The sequence below is a fragment of the Barbatula barbatula genome, assembly GCF_947034865.1.
Source record: "Barbatula barbatula genome assembly, chromosome: 6".
In the NCBI taxonomy this organism is placed as follows: Eukaryota; Metazoa; Chordata; class Actinopteri; order Cypriniformes; family Nemacheilidae; genus Barbatula; species Barbatula barbatula.
In genome coordinates, this window is record NC_136765.1 from 13,942,443 (window position 1) to 13,960,705 (window position 18,263).

An 18,263-nucleotide genomic window follows, 5' to 3' on the forward strand; every position below is an offset into this window, starting at 1 on the left:
GTATTCGCGGTATATGACCACTGTTTCCTCTAAACAGCACCATGCGAGGGTACACAAATCGACAAAACACCACAGGGTCCATTGCAAATATTGCACTTTAGTAGATTTTTACGTTTATGGACAATAATAATAAAAAGCTTTTGTCACTGAATGAAATGTGGACGATTTATTTCAACGCTTTTCATATTTATAAACACCAGTTTATTATTGTGGCACTGTTATTTTATACTATAGACCAGGGGTCTCCAACATGGTGCCCGCTAAACACAGGGCTCACCAATAATGCTCAAGACAGCAGACAAATCTGTGACTATACCGATCAGCCAAGTGCTACACCGTCATGAAAGTTTATTATTAGCAAGTGTTATAAACTTTAATATCTGAAAGAAAACTGAATTTGGTTCTGTGAGCGTAAAAATAAGGCATCACATGTTTAAAGTTTGAAAGTATGTTATCAACAAGTAGCCCTCTAGAGGATTTTAGATATCTTGGTAGCCCTCGCTTACAAAAAGGTTGGAGACCCCTGCTGTAGACGTTGCCACTGAAACCAAGATATGAATGTGTATAGTATCATAGTATGTGTGACACACAAACCATGCTACTATACACATTAATGTATGATAACTAAAGTACAAAATAAGATCTAGGTGTCTTAATTGTCACGGTGTGTGGACAGAACCCAAACGCAGGCAGCTGAGTTAAACAAAAACTTTATTTAAACAAAAGACCCTCGATGGGGAGAACATGTAAAACAAGACAAAAGTGTAAACTAAAACTTCCCACATGGGGAACAAAACAAACAAAGTCCTTTGAATAATAAATCAACAAAATCCACAAACTTAGAACAGGAACAAACACGATAATCCATAGACAGGAATAATCCAACAAGGTGACGTGAGGAGGTACGAAAATGACAAAATGACAATGAACCGACAAGGGACAGAGGGAAACTGGGGCTTGATAAAGGGAAACACTAACAAGGACTGATGACACAGGGAGAGTGGCCACATGTGACATGGATGAAACACTAAGGGAAAGCTAACAGGAGGATTGCACGAGGCAGGTGAGGGGACTGAAACACTAAGGGAAGGATGGATCAGGGCTGGAGACAAGACTAACACTAATGGACTGCAAACAGGGAAACAAGGGGGCGGGGCTAAAGGACGTGACACCGGAGAGAGAGCATGGCTTCTCAAACCAAAACAATGCTCTTTCTCCACACAAAACACATGGGACTGACATGATCCTGCCACAAGACTCGAAAACCAAGACAAGGAGAGGCAGGATCATGACAGAGCGCCCGCCTTAAAGAACTCCTCCAGGAGTTCTTCAAGATCACACTAAACATGACAAGACTGACAGACAGGAGGACAGACACCATAAACACAGAACAGAACACACTAGGGGCAGGGCTGACATGACTAGAAAGGGATTGGGGTTGGACAATAAAATAAACATCAATGGGAAGGGGGGAGGCGGAATTGGTGGGAAAAACTTGGGAACATTACTGGGTGGAGACTTAGGAGGGACAGGACCCTGCTTCCTAGAGCTGGGCGGAGGGGTGGGGTAGGAAGGTCTGGGCATGGAAGGGATACCTCTCTTGGAGTGGGAGGAACTAGAAGGGGTAGGGCATGACAGGACGGCCGTAGTAGGGAACGGCTGGGGCAAGGCTGACTGGTCTGTAGGTTGGAGGGCCGGCTGGGCAGGACTTGACGCTGGACTGGGTGCAGGTGGGACCACCGGGACCGCCGGACTTGGGACCACCGGGACCGCCGGACTTGGGACCACCGGGACCGCCGGACTTGGGACCACCGGGACCGCCGGACTTGGGACCACCGGGACCGCCGGACTTGGGACCACCGGGACCGCCGGACTTGGGACCACCGGGACCGCCGGACTTGGGACCACCGGGACCGCCGGACTTGGGACCACCGGGACCGCCGGACTTGGGACCACCGGGACCGCCGGACTTGGGACCACCGGGACCGCCGGACTTGGGACCACCGGGACCGCCGGACTTGGGACCACCGGGACCGCCGGACTTGGGACCACCGGGACCGCCGGACTTGGGACCACCGGGACCGCCGGACTTGGGACCACCGGGACCGCCGGACTGGACGGGACCACCGGGACCGCCGGACTGGACGGGACCACCGGGACCGCCGGACTGGACGGGACCACCGGGACCGCCGGGACCACCAGACTGGACGGGACCACCGGGACCACCAGACTGGACGGGACCACCGGGACCACCGGACTGGACGGGACCACCGGGACCACCGGACCGGACGGGACCACCGGGACCGGACGGGACCACCGGACCGGACGGGACCACCGGACCGGACGGGACCACCGGACCGGACGGGACCACCGGACCGGACGGGACCACCGGACCGGACGGGACCACCGGACTGGACGGGACCACCGGACTTGACGCCTGGGCAGGGCTGGATACCGGCTGCTGGGCTGGACAGGATGGTGCAGCTCTCCTCTGCTTCTTCCTCTTTGACCGGCTCACAGGACGTGTGGCCGGCTGCAGAGTAGCGGTGGGGGACCCCACTATCTCTGTGCTGGATGAGTCGGACGGGGAGTCCCACGACTCCCGCCGTCCACGCCTACCACGGAGGCTAGCTGGTGGTGGAGCAGAGGGTGAGGAGAGGCCCACGGCCCCGATTTGCAGGGTATGGCCCTCGGGGATGGCGGCCAGCGGGGTGGAAAAACTGGGCTGGACTGAGACACTGGGCTCCGGCCGATTCATGGCATACCTGATCAGGTCTGTGAAGCCCAGCGGTCTCAGCATCTGCATCTCCCACCCCGCTAGTGGTTGGTTGAGGCCGCCATTAAACAGGACCATCTGTTCCTGCTCACTGTGGACCATCTCCCCTGCCACCTCAAAGAAGTGGTCCGCGAACTCCAATACATCACAGTGCCCCTGGCGTAAACGGAGGAGGCGACGAGCCTGGGTCGCTCGTCTTGCCTCCATCTTGCCTGCTGGGTTCGAAGTTGGTCGGTTCATTCTGTCACGGTGTGTGGACAGAACCCAAACGCAGGCAGCTGAGTTAAACAAAAACTTTATTTAAACAAAAGACCCTCGATGGGGAGAACATGTAAAACAAGACAAAAGTGTAAACTAAAACTTCCCACATGGGGAACAAAACAAACAAAGTCCTTTGAATAATAAATCAACAAAATCCACAAACTTAGAACAGGAACAAACACGATAATCCATAGACAGGAATAATCCAACAAGGTGACGTGAGGAGGTACGAAAATGACAAAATGACAATGAACCGACAAGGGACAGAGGGAAACTGGGGCTTGATAAAGGGAAACACTAACAAGGACTGATGACACAGGGAGAGTGGCCACATGTGACATGGATGAAACACTAAGGGAAAGCTAACAGGAGGATTGCACGAGGCAGGTGAGGGGACTGAAACACTAAGGGAAGGATGGATCAGGGCTGGAGACAAGACTAACACTAATGGACTGCAAACAGGGAAACAAGGGGGCGGGGCTAAAGGACGTGACACCGGAGAGAGAGCATGGCTTCTCAAACCAAAACAATGCTCTTTCTCCACACAAAACACATGGGACTGACATGATCCTGCCACAAGACTCGAAAACCAAGACAAGGAGAGGCAGGATCATGACATTAATATCTTATTTTGTTTTGTACTTTAGTTCTCTTTCTTGGTACTTATTAGCCTCTTTTATGTAGGCTACGGTTAAGTTTGTGTCTTGTTTATGTTTTTGTATTCCTTTTTTATCATTAACATCTTAAAACAAACAGGCATAAATCCAACAAAACATTGACAAATTAACAACTAAATACATCTAAGGAGCACAGTAATCCAATATAGATATGTATTTGTACATCTGACAATCTACAACGTTTTGAGGCATATATTAAATATTAAACAAGTTTGAATTTTTAAATGCAACATAATGTGTTTGTAATTTATGCAAATATAACGTAGCTACAATCAATATATGTTGTTTTGTGTAGCATCTGAATCCTGGAAAACAGTCCCAGACTAAAGTTAATAAGTCTTAATTGTAAATAACTTCCCTCCTTTTCAATAACAGGTGATTTGTGAAAAATACCTTTTCAACCAGATTATTATTATATAATACTATTACCAAAATTATATATATATATGTATGGAACACCCTTCACAGATATTAGACATTAAACATTTTACAGTCAATATCTATTGGGTCAGTTAATTGTGTTTACAATTCCAGGTTCACCAGTGATTGTTTAACAGAAGCCGTTCCCATCACTCGGCTGGACTTTACGGCTGTGCTACCCCGTTTCCTTACTCTGTACATCATGTCCTTTCTCAGCCCACGAGACATCTGTGCTGCAGCACAGGTGAGCTGGCACTGGAGGTTTCTGGCTGAGCAGGTAATCATGTGAAGCCTCTTCAATTAAATACGCAACTACTAAAACCTTTCTTTTTTGTCTATAAATGTTCTTAAATGTATTGTATGTGATTACCCAGGACTGTCTGTGGTTTCCCAAGTGCATACGCCTGGGCTGGTTTCTTCGCTACTGTCCATCGGATCATGAGTATGGAGCCTGGAAAAGACATTACGTGGCCTGTGCCGCCAGTTTGGATATTCTGACACCACGGGAGGCAGCAGGTGTCTATGGCACTTTGAATGAGCGTTTGACTGCACCAGAGGAGCAGGAGGAGAGATGGAGAGAGCTCATGATTAAACAAACAATCAGAGACAAGATAGCAGAACATAAAAGTGAGTCCAAGGCTGAACAACATGTTTTCTTGAAGATCAGATATGTATGTGTAGCGAAAAATTTAAATGGAAGTTGTGTGATAATTTCAGCTATTGCTAATAGCTAATATTTGATATGGATAATATAGTTAATGTTTATATATTTACTATTAACGATTTATAAGTGAATATGCAAATAAATATTTGGCTAATATTAGATATTCTTCACTTCTCATTGTTCTACAGAGGCTGTTCTGAAGACGAGAAGGGCATGGATAAACACCAGTAAATTGGGCACATCATTTACTGGAAGCATTCACAATCAACCATTGACTCTGACTGCTGCTCTCGTTCATTTAGGGGTGAGACCCTGAGAGAAGAAAGTTGATGTAACTATACGAAAATGAATGAAACAGAAAACCTAAGCTTGCAATAATTACTTTTTTTTCTTTATTTGTTTTTAGGACAAGTGTTCTTTGAAAAACTCATTTCCCAATGTTGAAACCATAAAATCACAGGGTGGTTTGACCATAAGCAGAACTCTTGAGAACAGATATGCTTCCAGTTTGGTAAAAACTATGAGGTCAGTTAAACCGGATTAACATTGAGTTCATGCGTAGCCCAAATATATTTGCAACCTTGTGTCATATTATATAGTGACTGGTGTTCTTGCAGTTTACCATTCAACCAGCCAGTCAGGTCCACCTACTGTCCTCTTCCTCACTTCCTGCTTGTGTCATCCATAGTTCCTGGATATGAAGTAAGACATCACAATAGTTTAATTTCTCGAATGATAAGTTCTTTAATAGCTAAAAATGTTCAATTGTATATTTCTAGCTGCTTCTGGCTGCAGTACACGCATCTGTTGTGGTTTTGCCTTATGACTCACAAGGAATGACCTTGGAGGCTTTGCTTTCTCTGGCAGAAAGAGCTATCCAGGGCAGAATGCTACAAAGGGTTGGTATTCTGGCAGAAGGAAGCACAGACGAGGTCATCCTTACACAAGGTAAAATGTTGTTAGAACATTGTTACAACTAATAAACTATTAAATGTTTTTAAATTGTACTTAAATGTTACTTGGGAAAAACTTAAACTAAACCCCCAAAAATATTACTTACAATATATAACTTACAACTGAATTAAAACTAAAACTGAATTTAAAATGATCTTATATAGCAATATAATAAATAATAACATTACAAAATGCATAAAAGTGCTAAAAAGAACTAAATTGAACATTAAAAACTAAACATGTCAAATAAAAGCTAATTCAAAATCTTATTAACTACAGTAAAACTGAAAAAACATAATAATAAATATGTAGGTGATCCCATTCTACAGACGCATGTGGAAATGTTTTATTTAACAATATCAGTGATGTTGCACTAAATATCAGCATTGCTATTGTTTCTGCCATGCCAACAAGTTAGTGGACGGAAGCTGTGGAATTAAAAATGTTGTCTTTGTAACTAGCCACAATTCGGGTACATTGTTTCTTATCTTATTCTGTCTGATATTTGAGCTGTGTTTTGACTTGCATAACCTTATATGTTTTGCTTATAGTCAATGTTTTATTGTACAGCTGCTTTGTAACAAGGAAAATTGTTTTATATAAATAAAGCTGACTTGACTTATCCACAGGACTGAGTATTACTGAAAAGACAGTGCAAATGCCACGTGTCAGAGAGTTTTGGGAGAAGCTGTGTGGCTGGGTAGTTACTGCTTCAGAATGCGGGAGTCTAAACATCTTTGCGCCCCTGGCGTCTTCTGGTAAATTTGCAACACTGGCTTTATATTAAACTAGTAATACTGTAGACATAGAGTATTTTTCTGTATTGATTGTTCAGTTGGAGGGATGGATCTGATGAGGAAGTTATCCTCCATGACTGGTCTGAATGTCAGAGCCCCCACTGGGACGTGTACTGGCTCCTTCCAGCACAGTAAGTTTCAGAAAAATCGGAAAATGTTCTTTAATTTAATGACGAACAAAATGGTTGTTTGTGTTTTTGCACTAGTTCTCAGTGAGTGGTCTGGATCTAGTGACTTTCCTCCATTGATGTACCTGCATGAAGCTCTTCTTCTGAGCTGGTGCCGGCAGGCTGAATGGATAGAGGAAGCTTGCAAAGAACTGCGGAAACACCTTGAGCCACAGCTGCACTTTCTGTGTCAAAAGATCAAGGGTCGTATCCTGGGTAAGTGATCTGCCTTCATGCTAATACCGTTAGATTTTACATTAATATGCATTGTGCAATTATAGTACTGCATGGTCAGAAAAAAGTGTTTAACTTAAGTTTTTGTATCATGCGTCCGATACAGGTTTGTTCCTCTGGGATCATATTAAGATGCCCGTCATCTCCATTAAATCTGAAATCATGGAATGCTTGCTTCAGGGACTAGTAGCATTGATGAACGAGACCCCAGTAAGCAAGAAATATTTTGTAAGTTATTACAAGACATTTTCTCAAGTAACCCGCTAAATAAATATATTTTAGGATGATGCTGTAGACTTCTTGGGACGCTTTTTACTAAAGAAATCGATCAAGGATGGTCTGAAAGAAACAGAAATCACTTCCTCTAACATCATTAATCCCATCCCAGAGTTTTCAAAGGTAGGAGTTTCTGTTTTAAATCATTTTGTTATGTTTTACTATATACGTACTGGGCTTTTAAACGCCTGTCTTTTTATCTCAAGGGCTTTATAAGTGATGCAGACAGACGCGGTGGCGTGTGCAAGGAGCTTTCGGATAGCGAGAGAACTTATGTGAGGCAACTTCAAGCAGTAGCCACAGTTTACTACACTCCTCTCAGAGCTGCTCTGGACTCCAATCGAGCCATTATCAGCTCTGTCAGTCTCATCACAATCTTCTGTCCCCTACTGGACATTTTGGAGGCAAACAAGTAAAACACTTCTCTGCATCTTGTAGAAAGATGACATTGTGCTTGAAAAGATTACATGGCCATTTTCTCATGTTTTTTTTACATTAAAAATGGCTCTTGTAGTCTATTTCTGATAGAACTTCAGGAGAGATTGCAGGAATGGGGTCCATTGCAGTGTGTGGGTGATGTTTGTGTCAAATTCTGCACCAAGCTACGGGCCTACACAAACTTTTTTAACAACTACCCGACCATTCTGAAAACTATAGACAAGGTAGGTCCTGTGTCACCCTTAAATCTGAATCCATATTATCTTGCATATTACATAGCTATTCCCCACTTAAATAATTAAAAACAAAATATATAGTTAAGATTATGAAATATCAATTGAATTGTTATTGTATTATGTGAAAAATTGTGTTAGAGTGGTGCAATGGCTCTTTTCTGGGCTTTGTAAAATTTTGAGAGGGCATAATGTTATGAATGCTTTCTAGTGCAGAGAGACACATCCTGTATTCCGTGCGTTTCTGAAAAGACACGACTGGAGTGTTGCAACCAGAATGCAGAGGTAAACATTTTACAGTTAGCACGGTTTTTCTGCCTTTGCTGACAAATTTTGAGCAGTCGTAACCAAGAGGTCTTGACTGTGCAGTCTTCAGGAGCTGTTTCTTGCACCGTCTGCACGAGTAGAGGAGTATGGGACTTTGCTTCAGGCTTTAGCTCTACACACACCGCCCGAGCACCCTGACTACACAATGTTATCATCCGCCTCCAACACAATCATGACATACAGGAACTTCATCCACAAGGTGTGTCCTGAGATCAGTGCCTAATATTATTGTCGCCGCATTAATATGAACATATTTGCGTTTCAAACTCCGAGGTTTAACAAAACATAAACATTTAGTAATTTTTTTTACCCTGAAACCTGTATATGACTCTTACTTTTGGGGAAACCCAAAGAAGATATTTTGAGAAATGTCTCCGTGGTTACTATCCATATATTGGAAATGAATGGGGTCTAGTGTTGTTTGGTTACCGGCCTTTTTCAAAAGGTCATCTTTTGTGTTCTGCAAAAGAAAGAAAGTCATACATTTTTGAATTGACAAGAGCATGTGAAAACGATGACAGGATTTTAATTTTTTTGTGAACCGTCCCTTTAAATGTCTCAGCGCGGACTATTACACCATCAAAATGTAATGTAACACCAATTTTGTTTTGTCACTTACAGTTGAAAACAAGTTTGAATCAAGACCTTAAAATCTTAGAGGCACAGAATACAATTCAAAGCTGCCCGGTAAGTTGACTAATGGCTGGAATACACTGCAATACTTTTAAAATCTGAACAGATTTTTTTTTTAACTAGACATCATATACATGGAGACTTTTTGAAAGTTTCATATAGAAACACACTAACTGATCAAATCTGCAGACCGGCACAGATTTTCTGCAACAAGTCCAGACTGAAAATCTGAGCAAAAGTCTGGTAGTGTACTTTAGCCTTAAGAACGTGCTTGTCAATCCTGACATAGATCAGATTTTTAATAGACAGTTGGTACAGCACTATATGACATAGCAAAAATTGGAAAATAAACTGTTAATATTACTTTGTTTTAATTAAATGTATCGCATAAAATATAATTTAAGAGATTTATCTCCATTGTTAGTTTTTTCTTAATTCTTGCCATCACACCATAGGACAAATTTGCATATTAGTCTGTCAACTACCCATTTACTGTTATATAAGTACATGTTACTTTCATATATACAAATGATGGTGTTATTAAATATTTAGAATTTGTCAGAGGGCAGCAGATATTTGATCATCACTCAGGAGGTGGCATTACTGACCTGCCTAAATGGAGACATCACTTCCTCTCTCAGGTCTACTGTTGACCCAGAATCAAATAAAATATAGACAAACAAAGTGTTCTTTTTCTGTTTTGAAACAATTTTTTTAAACAAACAATAACAATATTGTCTGTTTTGCATGAATAATAATGCATTAATATATGTCTGTATCAATTCAAGGAAGCATATTTACTCAACCAACCACACACAGACACAATAACATGTTTTCATTCTCATTCTTTTCACAGGATGTATGAGCATGTGAGTGACCTGGGATTGTTTCTGTTTAATGACGCTTTAGTGCTGACTGAGAAGATCGTGTCACATGTACCATTTAGTCTGGCGGCGAAAACAACTCACACCTTTCTGGCATCGGTTGCACTGCATTGTCTGAACCTCAAGGACATCACTGATACAAAGTGTACGTGTGGTTATTACTTAACAATTTAATGCACATATATATTTGAGCAAAAAACGTTTGAACTCCTCCCTAATCTCTTTAGATGTCCAGAACGCTTTTCAGCTGGAGAGCCCAAAGCGCCAATGGATTTGTGCTACAGACAGAGAAGAGAAGAACAAGCTGATGTCTGCCTTATGCAGTGCTATAAATGCTGCTATAACACGTAACTAAAAGTGCACATGACAGACATTTTTTACCTTAGGAAATAAATGGAAATTACGCTGTGTAATGCTTTTGATTGTAACCGAGGAATTCATTTGAATATTAAACTTAATATTTTAAAAAATAAAATATAGGAATAAACTCTGACAGTTGTAAACGAAGCCATTTCAATGTTTTTAATTATACAATTTGCATTTTTAGTATAAAAGTATTTATCAAATACACTGATTTAAAAAAATCTTGGATGGAGCTGATACGTGAGAACATGTTATATATCGATGGGACTTTCAAAGACTTCATACAAAAATACAAAGGAAATTAACAAACAGTGATACCTAGTCAAGTTACATGGTTACACAAAGTCGAAGATTAAATTCTTGGAGAACTAAAGAACATTTTGTCATATATTGTAAAAGGTGTTTAGTTCACTGTATGTTTTCATACATTCTCTGTTGCTGTAGTGTGCAAAAGTTAAACAGCACCAGTATTTTTCTTGTATTCTTGTATTTGAAGAGAACACAAAATATTTTAATATGACCTCTTATTAAGGCAAACAAAAAAGCTGTGAACAAACTGTTAAGTAACTTTCAAAAAGTTAATATCACATTCCCTGTAACAATTATCATATAAATGAAAATCATTTTTTATCCATTCAATACCCCAAACAAAAACAAAGAAATCCTATAAACCAGTAACAAATGAGGTAAGATATCATAACTTAAAAGTGCCAAAATCAACCAAATCAATTAACAAGTAATTCTATACCATTCCTTCAATGATTAAACGCAATAAACGTTTACACTAAAATAAACTAAAAGAAATTTAAAAAGTAGTTTTGCACAAATACGAAATATGTTTGTAGTGCACATCATGACTTTCAAGATTTATCTCTCCGTAAACAAGACAGATACCTTCCTTACCTAAATAAATGAATGGTTTAAACACCTTGTAGTATAGCATACTATTCCCTTATTAAAATCTGTGGTCCAGTTACTTTTCTTGAGCAGACTTTTACCACAAAAATATTGAATTTTACCGTTGCAATCAAATCTTGCAATCTTGTATGTGTGAATTCACCATCTGGTTTTGTGTGACGTTTTGTCTCAGTGATGTCTATTATCTGGTGTAATAAACTCTATAATAGACTACCTTCGGCCTCCAGAGCGAGTAGGAATTGTCAAATCTAAGAAGGTAAACTCCTTGTCCAGGATATTGGTGACTGCCTGCATACACTTCTTCATGGCTGTCTCGACGGGAGACAGGAACCACCTCATTAACCAATGGAAGTCTGCTCTCCTCCATCTCTTTCACTCCTTCAACCTCTGCTGCTCCTTAAATAATTAAACCAAATTTACAAAGCATACGAGATACTATGACTTTAAGAAAATCTTCAAATGATACTTGCTGGGTTTAAGTATTAATCCACATTTAAAGCTCTGTATAAACATTTACCATAACATTTCATTTGGCATTATTTTAGGTGTATTGCAACCATTATTTAATTTTTAAGTTCATGCAACGAATATGAGGAATAATTGTTATATTTTAATTTGCATCTTTAAGATAATGCAACTGTTAGGTAATCCTGTCGCAAATTTTTTTTATCAATTAGCCATGACTATTAAGTGTATGAGCACAGATAGTCAAAACCTCAGAATTCTAACTCTTAATCAAATAAATCTTCTCACCTTCTTCAATTTCAACAGCAGATCCATCTTCATTTTTGCTGCTTGCTGGTGTGGTCAAATCCTTCCACTCAAAGTACAGGCCAAAACCGATGTCGTAATGATCAGTGGCGAACTCCCAAAAGAGATGTGAGCCATCCTCATGAGTGGGCACCCGTACGGTCAACACCTCCCCTCGGCCCACTGTGATCACGGAGTCTTTTTCGTGCAACACTTTTTCTTTAAACTCCTTTATCTGAGGTCTTGTCCACATGGACGGGGCCACAACAGGTACCTCTGTGTTCAGCCAAGAATGAAAGGACAAGAAAAAAATTAACTGATCAATAGAAATGGTTTAACGGCCTACAAACGATTTACCAATATTTTATTTGTATCTGATTATTACAACAGGGCGTTTACTGTACTTTCAAATACAGCAGACATTTGGCAGTATTCAATAATACTGTTCCTAATTATAGATTTGCACAATATTGTTACAGTGAGCAATTCAAAATACCGTGAATAATTCTACATAACCTCTTCGCATAATTGCTTACAATTCTCTGAAGAGCAAATGTAAATAAAAGAAAAGACATTTTAAACATGCTATCTTTTTTAATGCAATCAATAAATAAACAGCTACATATGTTACCAGTGATAAACATGTTGCTATTGACAACAGTAAACATATCTGATTATTAAATGTAATACTGCAATAATTCTGTATACCGTGTCAAAAGTCCCAACAAATATTGTGATGTGAAAAATCGATACTATCATGTCTACTTTCAAGTAACATACGAAGTAAAAAATCAAACATACCTCCTGGTTTGCCTTCTAATAGCAAATGGAAGGCTTTTGAGTCGGCCTGATCTTCCTGAATGTGTGCTGGATTTGATTGGCTGCTGGGATTGGACACCGTATCATTCGTAGGCTGAGCTTCCTGTGCACGTGTGTCCTCTTGCTGTTTCTGCAAGACCATATGTACACACAAAATTCTTAAGTGGACACCAAGTACTGAAATCAAACACCATGATCCTGAGAATCTAGAGCTGACTTTATACTGTGTCCAAGACATCTTCAGATGCTTTTTTCCTGAGTCTCCTGCAATGCTTTCAAAGTACATTCGGTTTGTTTATTCCCTGAATACAACACAAGGTGTCGCTAGCATCTCGCTCGACTAGTTGAGCAATAGGCGCATATTTATAATTGTAATGGTAAATTTCAGGTTCAAGTCGTACCTGCTGCAAGAGGAGGACCTGCTGCATGTATTGTTTGTAGTGTTGTTCCTGTAGTTGTTGGATTAGTATCTGCTGTTGCTCTGGATTGTCTGGATAATGCTGTTTGGCATATTGTTGAAACTGCACAGCCGTTTGGGCTTTTAGAACAGCCATGATCTGTTGTCTGTACACACATGCACAAACATTAAAGCATTCTCAAAACATTTGATTAACGTTTTACTGGTATTAAAAATATGTAATCAACAGAATTAATAAACATGCAGGTAGCAATTTAGTCGATATAGAAACAAAAAAACTAAAAGGGCAATTTGTTATATATCTACAAATATATATATCATATTTTTAAATAATACATGTTCAGCTGTTTGTGATAGCTGACACTCACTTTTGGTGCGCTATCTGTAACCTATCGACATCTTCTTTCCTCCTCTGTTCCACTTCCTGTTTCCTCCTCTCTTCTTCCACCCTGCGACGTGCTTCCTCTTCTAACCTTCGCCGCTCCTGCTCCTCTCTCTCCACCCTCAGACGCTCTTCCTCTGCTTTTCTAAACACACATACAATTACAAATTGAAAATCCGGGATAGAAACCAAAGGTCCGGTACTGCCGTACAAAACTTACTGTCTCTTCTCTTGCTCCTCCTTTTCTATTTTGTGCGATTGGACATAGGGAGCAAACAGACTACAACAGGAGTTCAGAAGTTTCACGAAATCCTCCATGGCATCCTCTTTGGCCATGCTCCCCAGCCGTAACCATTCTTTCCTGGAAATGCAGAGACTCGCGGTCAATGAATTCACATTTAAAGGGATAGTTCACCAAAAAAAGAATATTCTCTCATTTATTTACCCCCATGTCATTCCAAACCTGTTTGACTTTCTAATACTGAACATAAAAGAAGATATTTGGAAGAATGTAGGTAACCAAACAACATTTGAAACCATTGACTTTCATCGAGGTGGATTTTTCTAAATTTCTTCTTTTTGTGTTTCCGCAGAAGAGTCATATACAGGTTTTAAACCACAAGAGGGTAAAAAATGATGACACAATATTTTTTTTTCTCCATTAAAAGTAATGCGAAAATCCAGCAGATAAAATTATTTTCTAGGAACGTTGTGCTAACATTCCTGTGAAGTTATGATAACCTTATTTCTGAATGTTTTTTAATATGCAACAATGTAAGAATAACACCAATTTACCAATTTTTTTAAGAATGTTAAAATGCCCTTTTAACTGCAAGTAGTTTCGTTGGTACCTTTGAAAGAACTTTGAGAGAACATTATGAGAATGTTGGCTAAGAACTTGTTCAAATTATGGAAGCAGATGGTAATATGGTACCTTAATGTGTATATCACAGTACACTCAAGATCCATGGTACTTAGCGTATTTTTCTAACATTTTAGGAGCTTGTGTATATATAGTTATTACATACATATTACCCACAAAACTGTATTTTTTTGTCTACACGGTAATCCATACAGTATGTTACCTTCTGTCATTTCCCAGCACATCAAAGAACCCAATTTCTGGACAAGCTTTTGGGTCAAAAGGTCCAAGTGTGATTTGTTTATGTAGCGCAACCAAACGCAGGTTTTCTTCATATGCTGGGTTAAAGGCCTTTCCATTCATCTCTGTGTGAGAAACAAAATGAAAGTCATTTACAGCAATCAAATAAGGACTTTCATCAATGTTAACAACATATTTGGAAGATTGTCTTTACACAACTTATTATTATTATTATTACGAATTACGTTTTACAATTTGTGAATGTTGTTAAAGCAGCCAATGACTAACTTACAGAGAGGCTTGTGTAGCAATACGGAAACAGACAAAACAGGTAAATAATACGAGACGGATCAAAGTTCTTCTACACCAGTGCAGAAATAAAGAAGGTAATTTAAGTTCAAGTGAAAGCACGTGTGTTACTTTAACCATGTTCGTTTCTATATTATAGCTGTGTAACTTACCTTTAAAGAATTTCAGCGCAATTCCGAAGAGCTCATCTAAAGTAAAACCCCAATTCCTCTCCAGGATCCAAGACCTCTGTGTTTCTTCATATTTCTCGCACGACTTACAGTCTTCCTCGGTGTGGATCTCGTGGGTCTCGGTCGTATCGTTCGCGTTGATTCTGCTGTCAAACACCTGCTGTACTTCAGCAGCCATGACGACCATCTGTCAAACCCGTCGCTGCAGCGGCTTCAAGGTGAGTTCGCCTTCATGTGCGGCTGCACAGACCGATTGGTGCGTGACATCGAGGAATCACGGGACCGATAGCAAAGCGCGGCTGTAGAATCGGTCTCGCGGTATTGTGATGTCATATGGCGATTGGTCTGCGCAGCTCGCATGAATCCCAACACGCCTACTGTTACAGGTGGCCACGTAGCGCAGAGACGGATCTCTTCCGTATATCTCAACCGGAAATCCCTCGAGATTTCTGTTATATTATCAGCTCATTTTAACCCGTCCGCTTTAACTGGAGCCTGCAGATGTGGCTGTGTAGCCTGATGAACTCCAAAGAAAGTCTTAGGCTACTTTAACTTGTTAGAAATTCGACTTCCTACAGTAGGCTGCAAAAGCAATTCAAAATGTGCATGTTTTTCATTATTCGGACACTTTAAAAACAGCATTTTGAGTGCTGGGTTCCAATCTAAATGGCAGCATCGCCATTTTTCAAGGAACCTACCAAGTTATTGGAAATCAGCATGTGTACAAAATACTTTTTACATTACAATTAATGTTGTATAAATATTGGGGTGTAGCTTAAGAGCGGAAATGTAGGCTAAAGAAAGATTTTCAATATTGTAGCCTATGTCGTCTGAACAAAATGTGTTCCCATCTCGCTCAGTATTGGACAGAAAGCAAACATCCCCATAGCCCTTTTGAGGTCATTCTGATATTGTCAAAATGGCCAATCTCACTAAGGACGATGTTGCTTTATTACAGTGTATTTGTCCATTATAATTTTCTTACTTGCTTTTACATTTCTAATTTTGATTTGAATGAGTCTTGCTTCAGTCAAGTGTATACAGACATAAGTAAATAATCCTGATGTGAAGTTTAAAGGCCATAGTTTAATGATTAAATAAGTTAAATTTATTAAATAAATCAATTTTGTAATTATACAATTATGCAAATTTACAGAGAGTTCTCACAATACACTTTTCAAAGCAACGTGAAGAAGCATCGCCTCTGAATGATACGGGGGGAGGTGTTATATATATATATATATATATATGAATCTAGCCCGCCCACAGATTTGGACCGGCCCTCTGAACAATGCCCTATAGTGTGTTCACACCAAACGCGAATGAAGCGTTAAGCGAGAGTGATTTACATGTTAAGTCAATGCAAAGATGCGATGACCTACTTGCGGAGCGATTCGTGCGAATGACGCGAGTTGAAAAATCTGAACTTTGGCGAAAATTCGTGCAGTGTTAACCAATCAGGAGCTTGCTCTAGTAGGGCCGTGAGCGAGCGTCAGAAATGTGTCTTTCAGACCCAAATTTCTCTAAGTTACTCACATAGCCTAATAATTTGTTAAATTCATAATGTACCATTGCGATAGAACTGACGCGCGAACCATCGGAAATTTTTTAAAGAGACGACAAAATAGCCAAGAGAAATGGGAAAGAGAAAGGTTAATTAATATGCATAAGAAAATGTTTTGAATTTGAGTAGCACTAAACTATTAATAAACTATTATACCATTAGGAGGCATAATAAATACATTTCAAATCAAAATTAAATCTCCACAATAATTCAAGTAGTACCTCCGGCCCATGTAATTTTCCGTTACAAACTGACCCGGCCCCCCATTAAAGACAGGGAGAATTATGTGGCCCTTGCAGAAAAAAGTTTGGGAACCCCTGGTCTACAATATAATAGCCATATAAACGTAGCATGATTATAATAATAAAACATAGCAAAGAGGCATTGACAGAGAGTCAAGAAATGATGATGAGAAGAATTATTAATAATATTTCAGTAAAGTTCATTAAATCTATTCTGTTGTTAGTGTGGTCTTTAAACTTGTGAACTGTGTATGTAAACTTATCAACCGAACTATACAAAAGATGGGAAAAGGAACTCTTGCATGACAGTGCTGCATGGCTAAGGGACAAAATGCACAAAGTGATTCATGATTCACAACTAAAACATAAAAACAGATGATCATCCAGGAATATGGGGGCCTTAAAAAAATCAAGCATATAATGCTTATAATGTTGGGTTATATATGTAAATAATTATAGTGTTGTGAACTTTACTATGTAAACATGTAAAATAGCTAATGCAGGGCAGAACTAAATAATTTTTTTATAATTTTATAATTTCTCGAATGTGCAATTTTTGACATTGGTCGTACAAATTTTATCTTGTTACATTATTTATACAATTTCTGAAAAATATAGAACGCTGCCATTTTGAAGGCAAAAACATTGCAAAAATGAGGACGACTTCTACAAAACAAGGAGGAACATGGGCGTTGTGCGAAAAGTGAGGAAGGCTATCTGGATCTTCTTGATTCTATTTCTCTTTATGATCTGCTGGATTCCTTTACACATTATAAACTGTGTGACGTTCTTCTGTCCTCATTTTTTCCCATGCGAATTCGGTTTTTAATCCTCCCCTTTATGCTTACAGCTTTTTCATCAAGCTTTCAAAAGCAGCACAGACCTTTCCTCGGCCAGCACAGACCTTCACAATTAGTCAGTAGGGATTACAAAGCACATGTAAAGGAACCGTTCACCCCAAAATAAAAATTCTGTCATCCTTTACTCGCCCTCAAGTTGTTCCAAATGTCTTTGTTCTGATGAAGACAGAGAAAGATAATGCTTGTAACCAAACAGTTCTTGGACTCCATTGATAGATCATATGATCTGAATTTTTGTGTTTGTGTATTTCCTAAATTCTGACTTGAGAGCACAGACACACATTCTTATTTCCTTTTCCTTTTTATTCATAACTATCTAGTTATTATATTCTACTTTACTTTTCTTAATGCTATATTCTACATTCTGCATTTGTTTTGTCTTCACAAGTAGATAGGAGTTTGCAGTCGTATCATTCTCAAGGTTCATAATAACATCACGAGAATGTTTTGAAGCGGTAATTTTCCACTGTCTATGTTGGTATAATAACACCAGCACAAATAAACTTTACTATATGTAATAAATTGAAAGCATTGTGGCCAAGGAAGAATTAGCATTTTACATTACAATAAATATTAGGGTAGTTAATAAGTATACAAGAGATACACTGATACAAAATGTCTTCAT

General features: G+C 39.6%; 2 protein-coding genes across 3 annotated transcripts; one reads left to right on the top strand and one right to left on the bottom strand.

The window, feature by feature from the left end:
- Nucleotides 1-41: 41 nt before the first annotated feature.
- LOC306895414 (epithelial cell-transforming sequence 2 oncogene-like) lies at nucleotides 42-10,096 on the top strand (the record flags this gene model as incomplete). Its single annotated transcript, XM_079458635.1, has 20 exons — nucleotides 42-49; nucleotides 4,249-4,411; nucleotides 4,509-4,761; nucleotides 4,987-5,102; nucleotides 5,205-5,323; nucleotides 5,398-5,500; nucleotides 5,578-5,746; nucleotides 6,382-6,510; nucleotides 6,588-6,680; nucleotides 6,756-6,932; nucleotides 7,057-7,160; nucleotides 7,233-7,349; nucleotides 7,433-7,638; nucleotides 7,741-7,888; nucleotides 8,109-8,182; nucleotides 8,267-8,423; nucleotides 8,846-8,911; nucleotides 9,410-9,498; nucleotides 9,714-9,886; nucleotides 9,969-10,096. 20 exons carry the CDS (start codon nucleotides 42-44, stop codon nucleotides 10,094-10,096), a joined length of 2,592 nt encoding a protein of 863 aa, XP_079314761.1.
- Nucleotides 9,902-15,259, bottom strand: LOC306895765 (Golgi resident protein GCP60). 2 transcript variants are annotated; one of them, XM_079459272.1, is made up of 8 exons: nucleotides 14,955-15,259; nucleotides 14,477-14,618; nucleotides 13,612-13,752; nucleotides 13,378-13,536; nucleotides 12,993-13,155; nucleotides 12,574-12,721; nucleotides 11,776-12,048; nucleotides 9,902-11,418 (listed from the first exon to the last, which is right to left on the bottom strand). In XM_079459272.1, exons 1-8 carry the CDS (start codon nucleotides 15,157-15,159, stop codon nucleotides 11,204-11,206), a joined length of 1,446 nt encoding a protein of 481 aa, XP_079315398.1. In that variant the 5' UTR covers nucleotides 15,160-15,259; the 3' UTR covers nucleotides 9,902-11,203. The 2 variants fall into 2 exon arrangements, with proteins under 2 accessions (XP_079315398.1, XP_079315399.1); XM_079459273.1 differs by having other exon boundaries at nucleotides 10,249-11,412; nucleotides 14,955-15,210.
- Between the last annotated feature and the right edge of the window lie 3,004 nt (nucleotides 15,260-18,263).

Coding starts and splice junctions, on each gene's coding strand:
- LOC306895765 (XM_079459272.1), bottom strand. CDS start 15,159: ATGGTCGTCATGGCTGCTGAAGTACAGCAGGTGTTTGACAGCAGAATC. Junction 13,537..13,611: donor GAGGAGCAAGAGAAGAGACA/GTAAGTTTTGTA, acceptor ATGTGTGTTTAG/AAAAGCAGAGGAAGAGCGTC. Junction 12,049..12,573: donor ATTAGAAGGCAAACCAGGAG/GTATGTTTGATT, acceptor GGCTGAACACAG/AGGTACCTGTTGTGGCCCCG.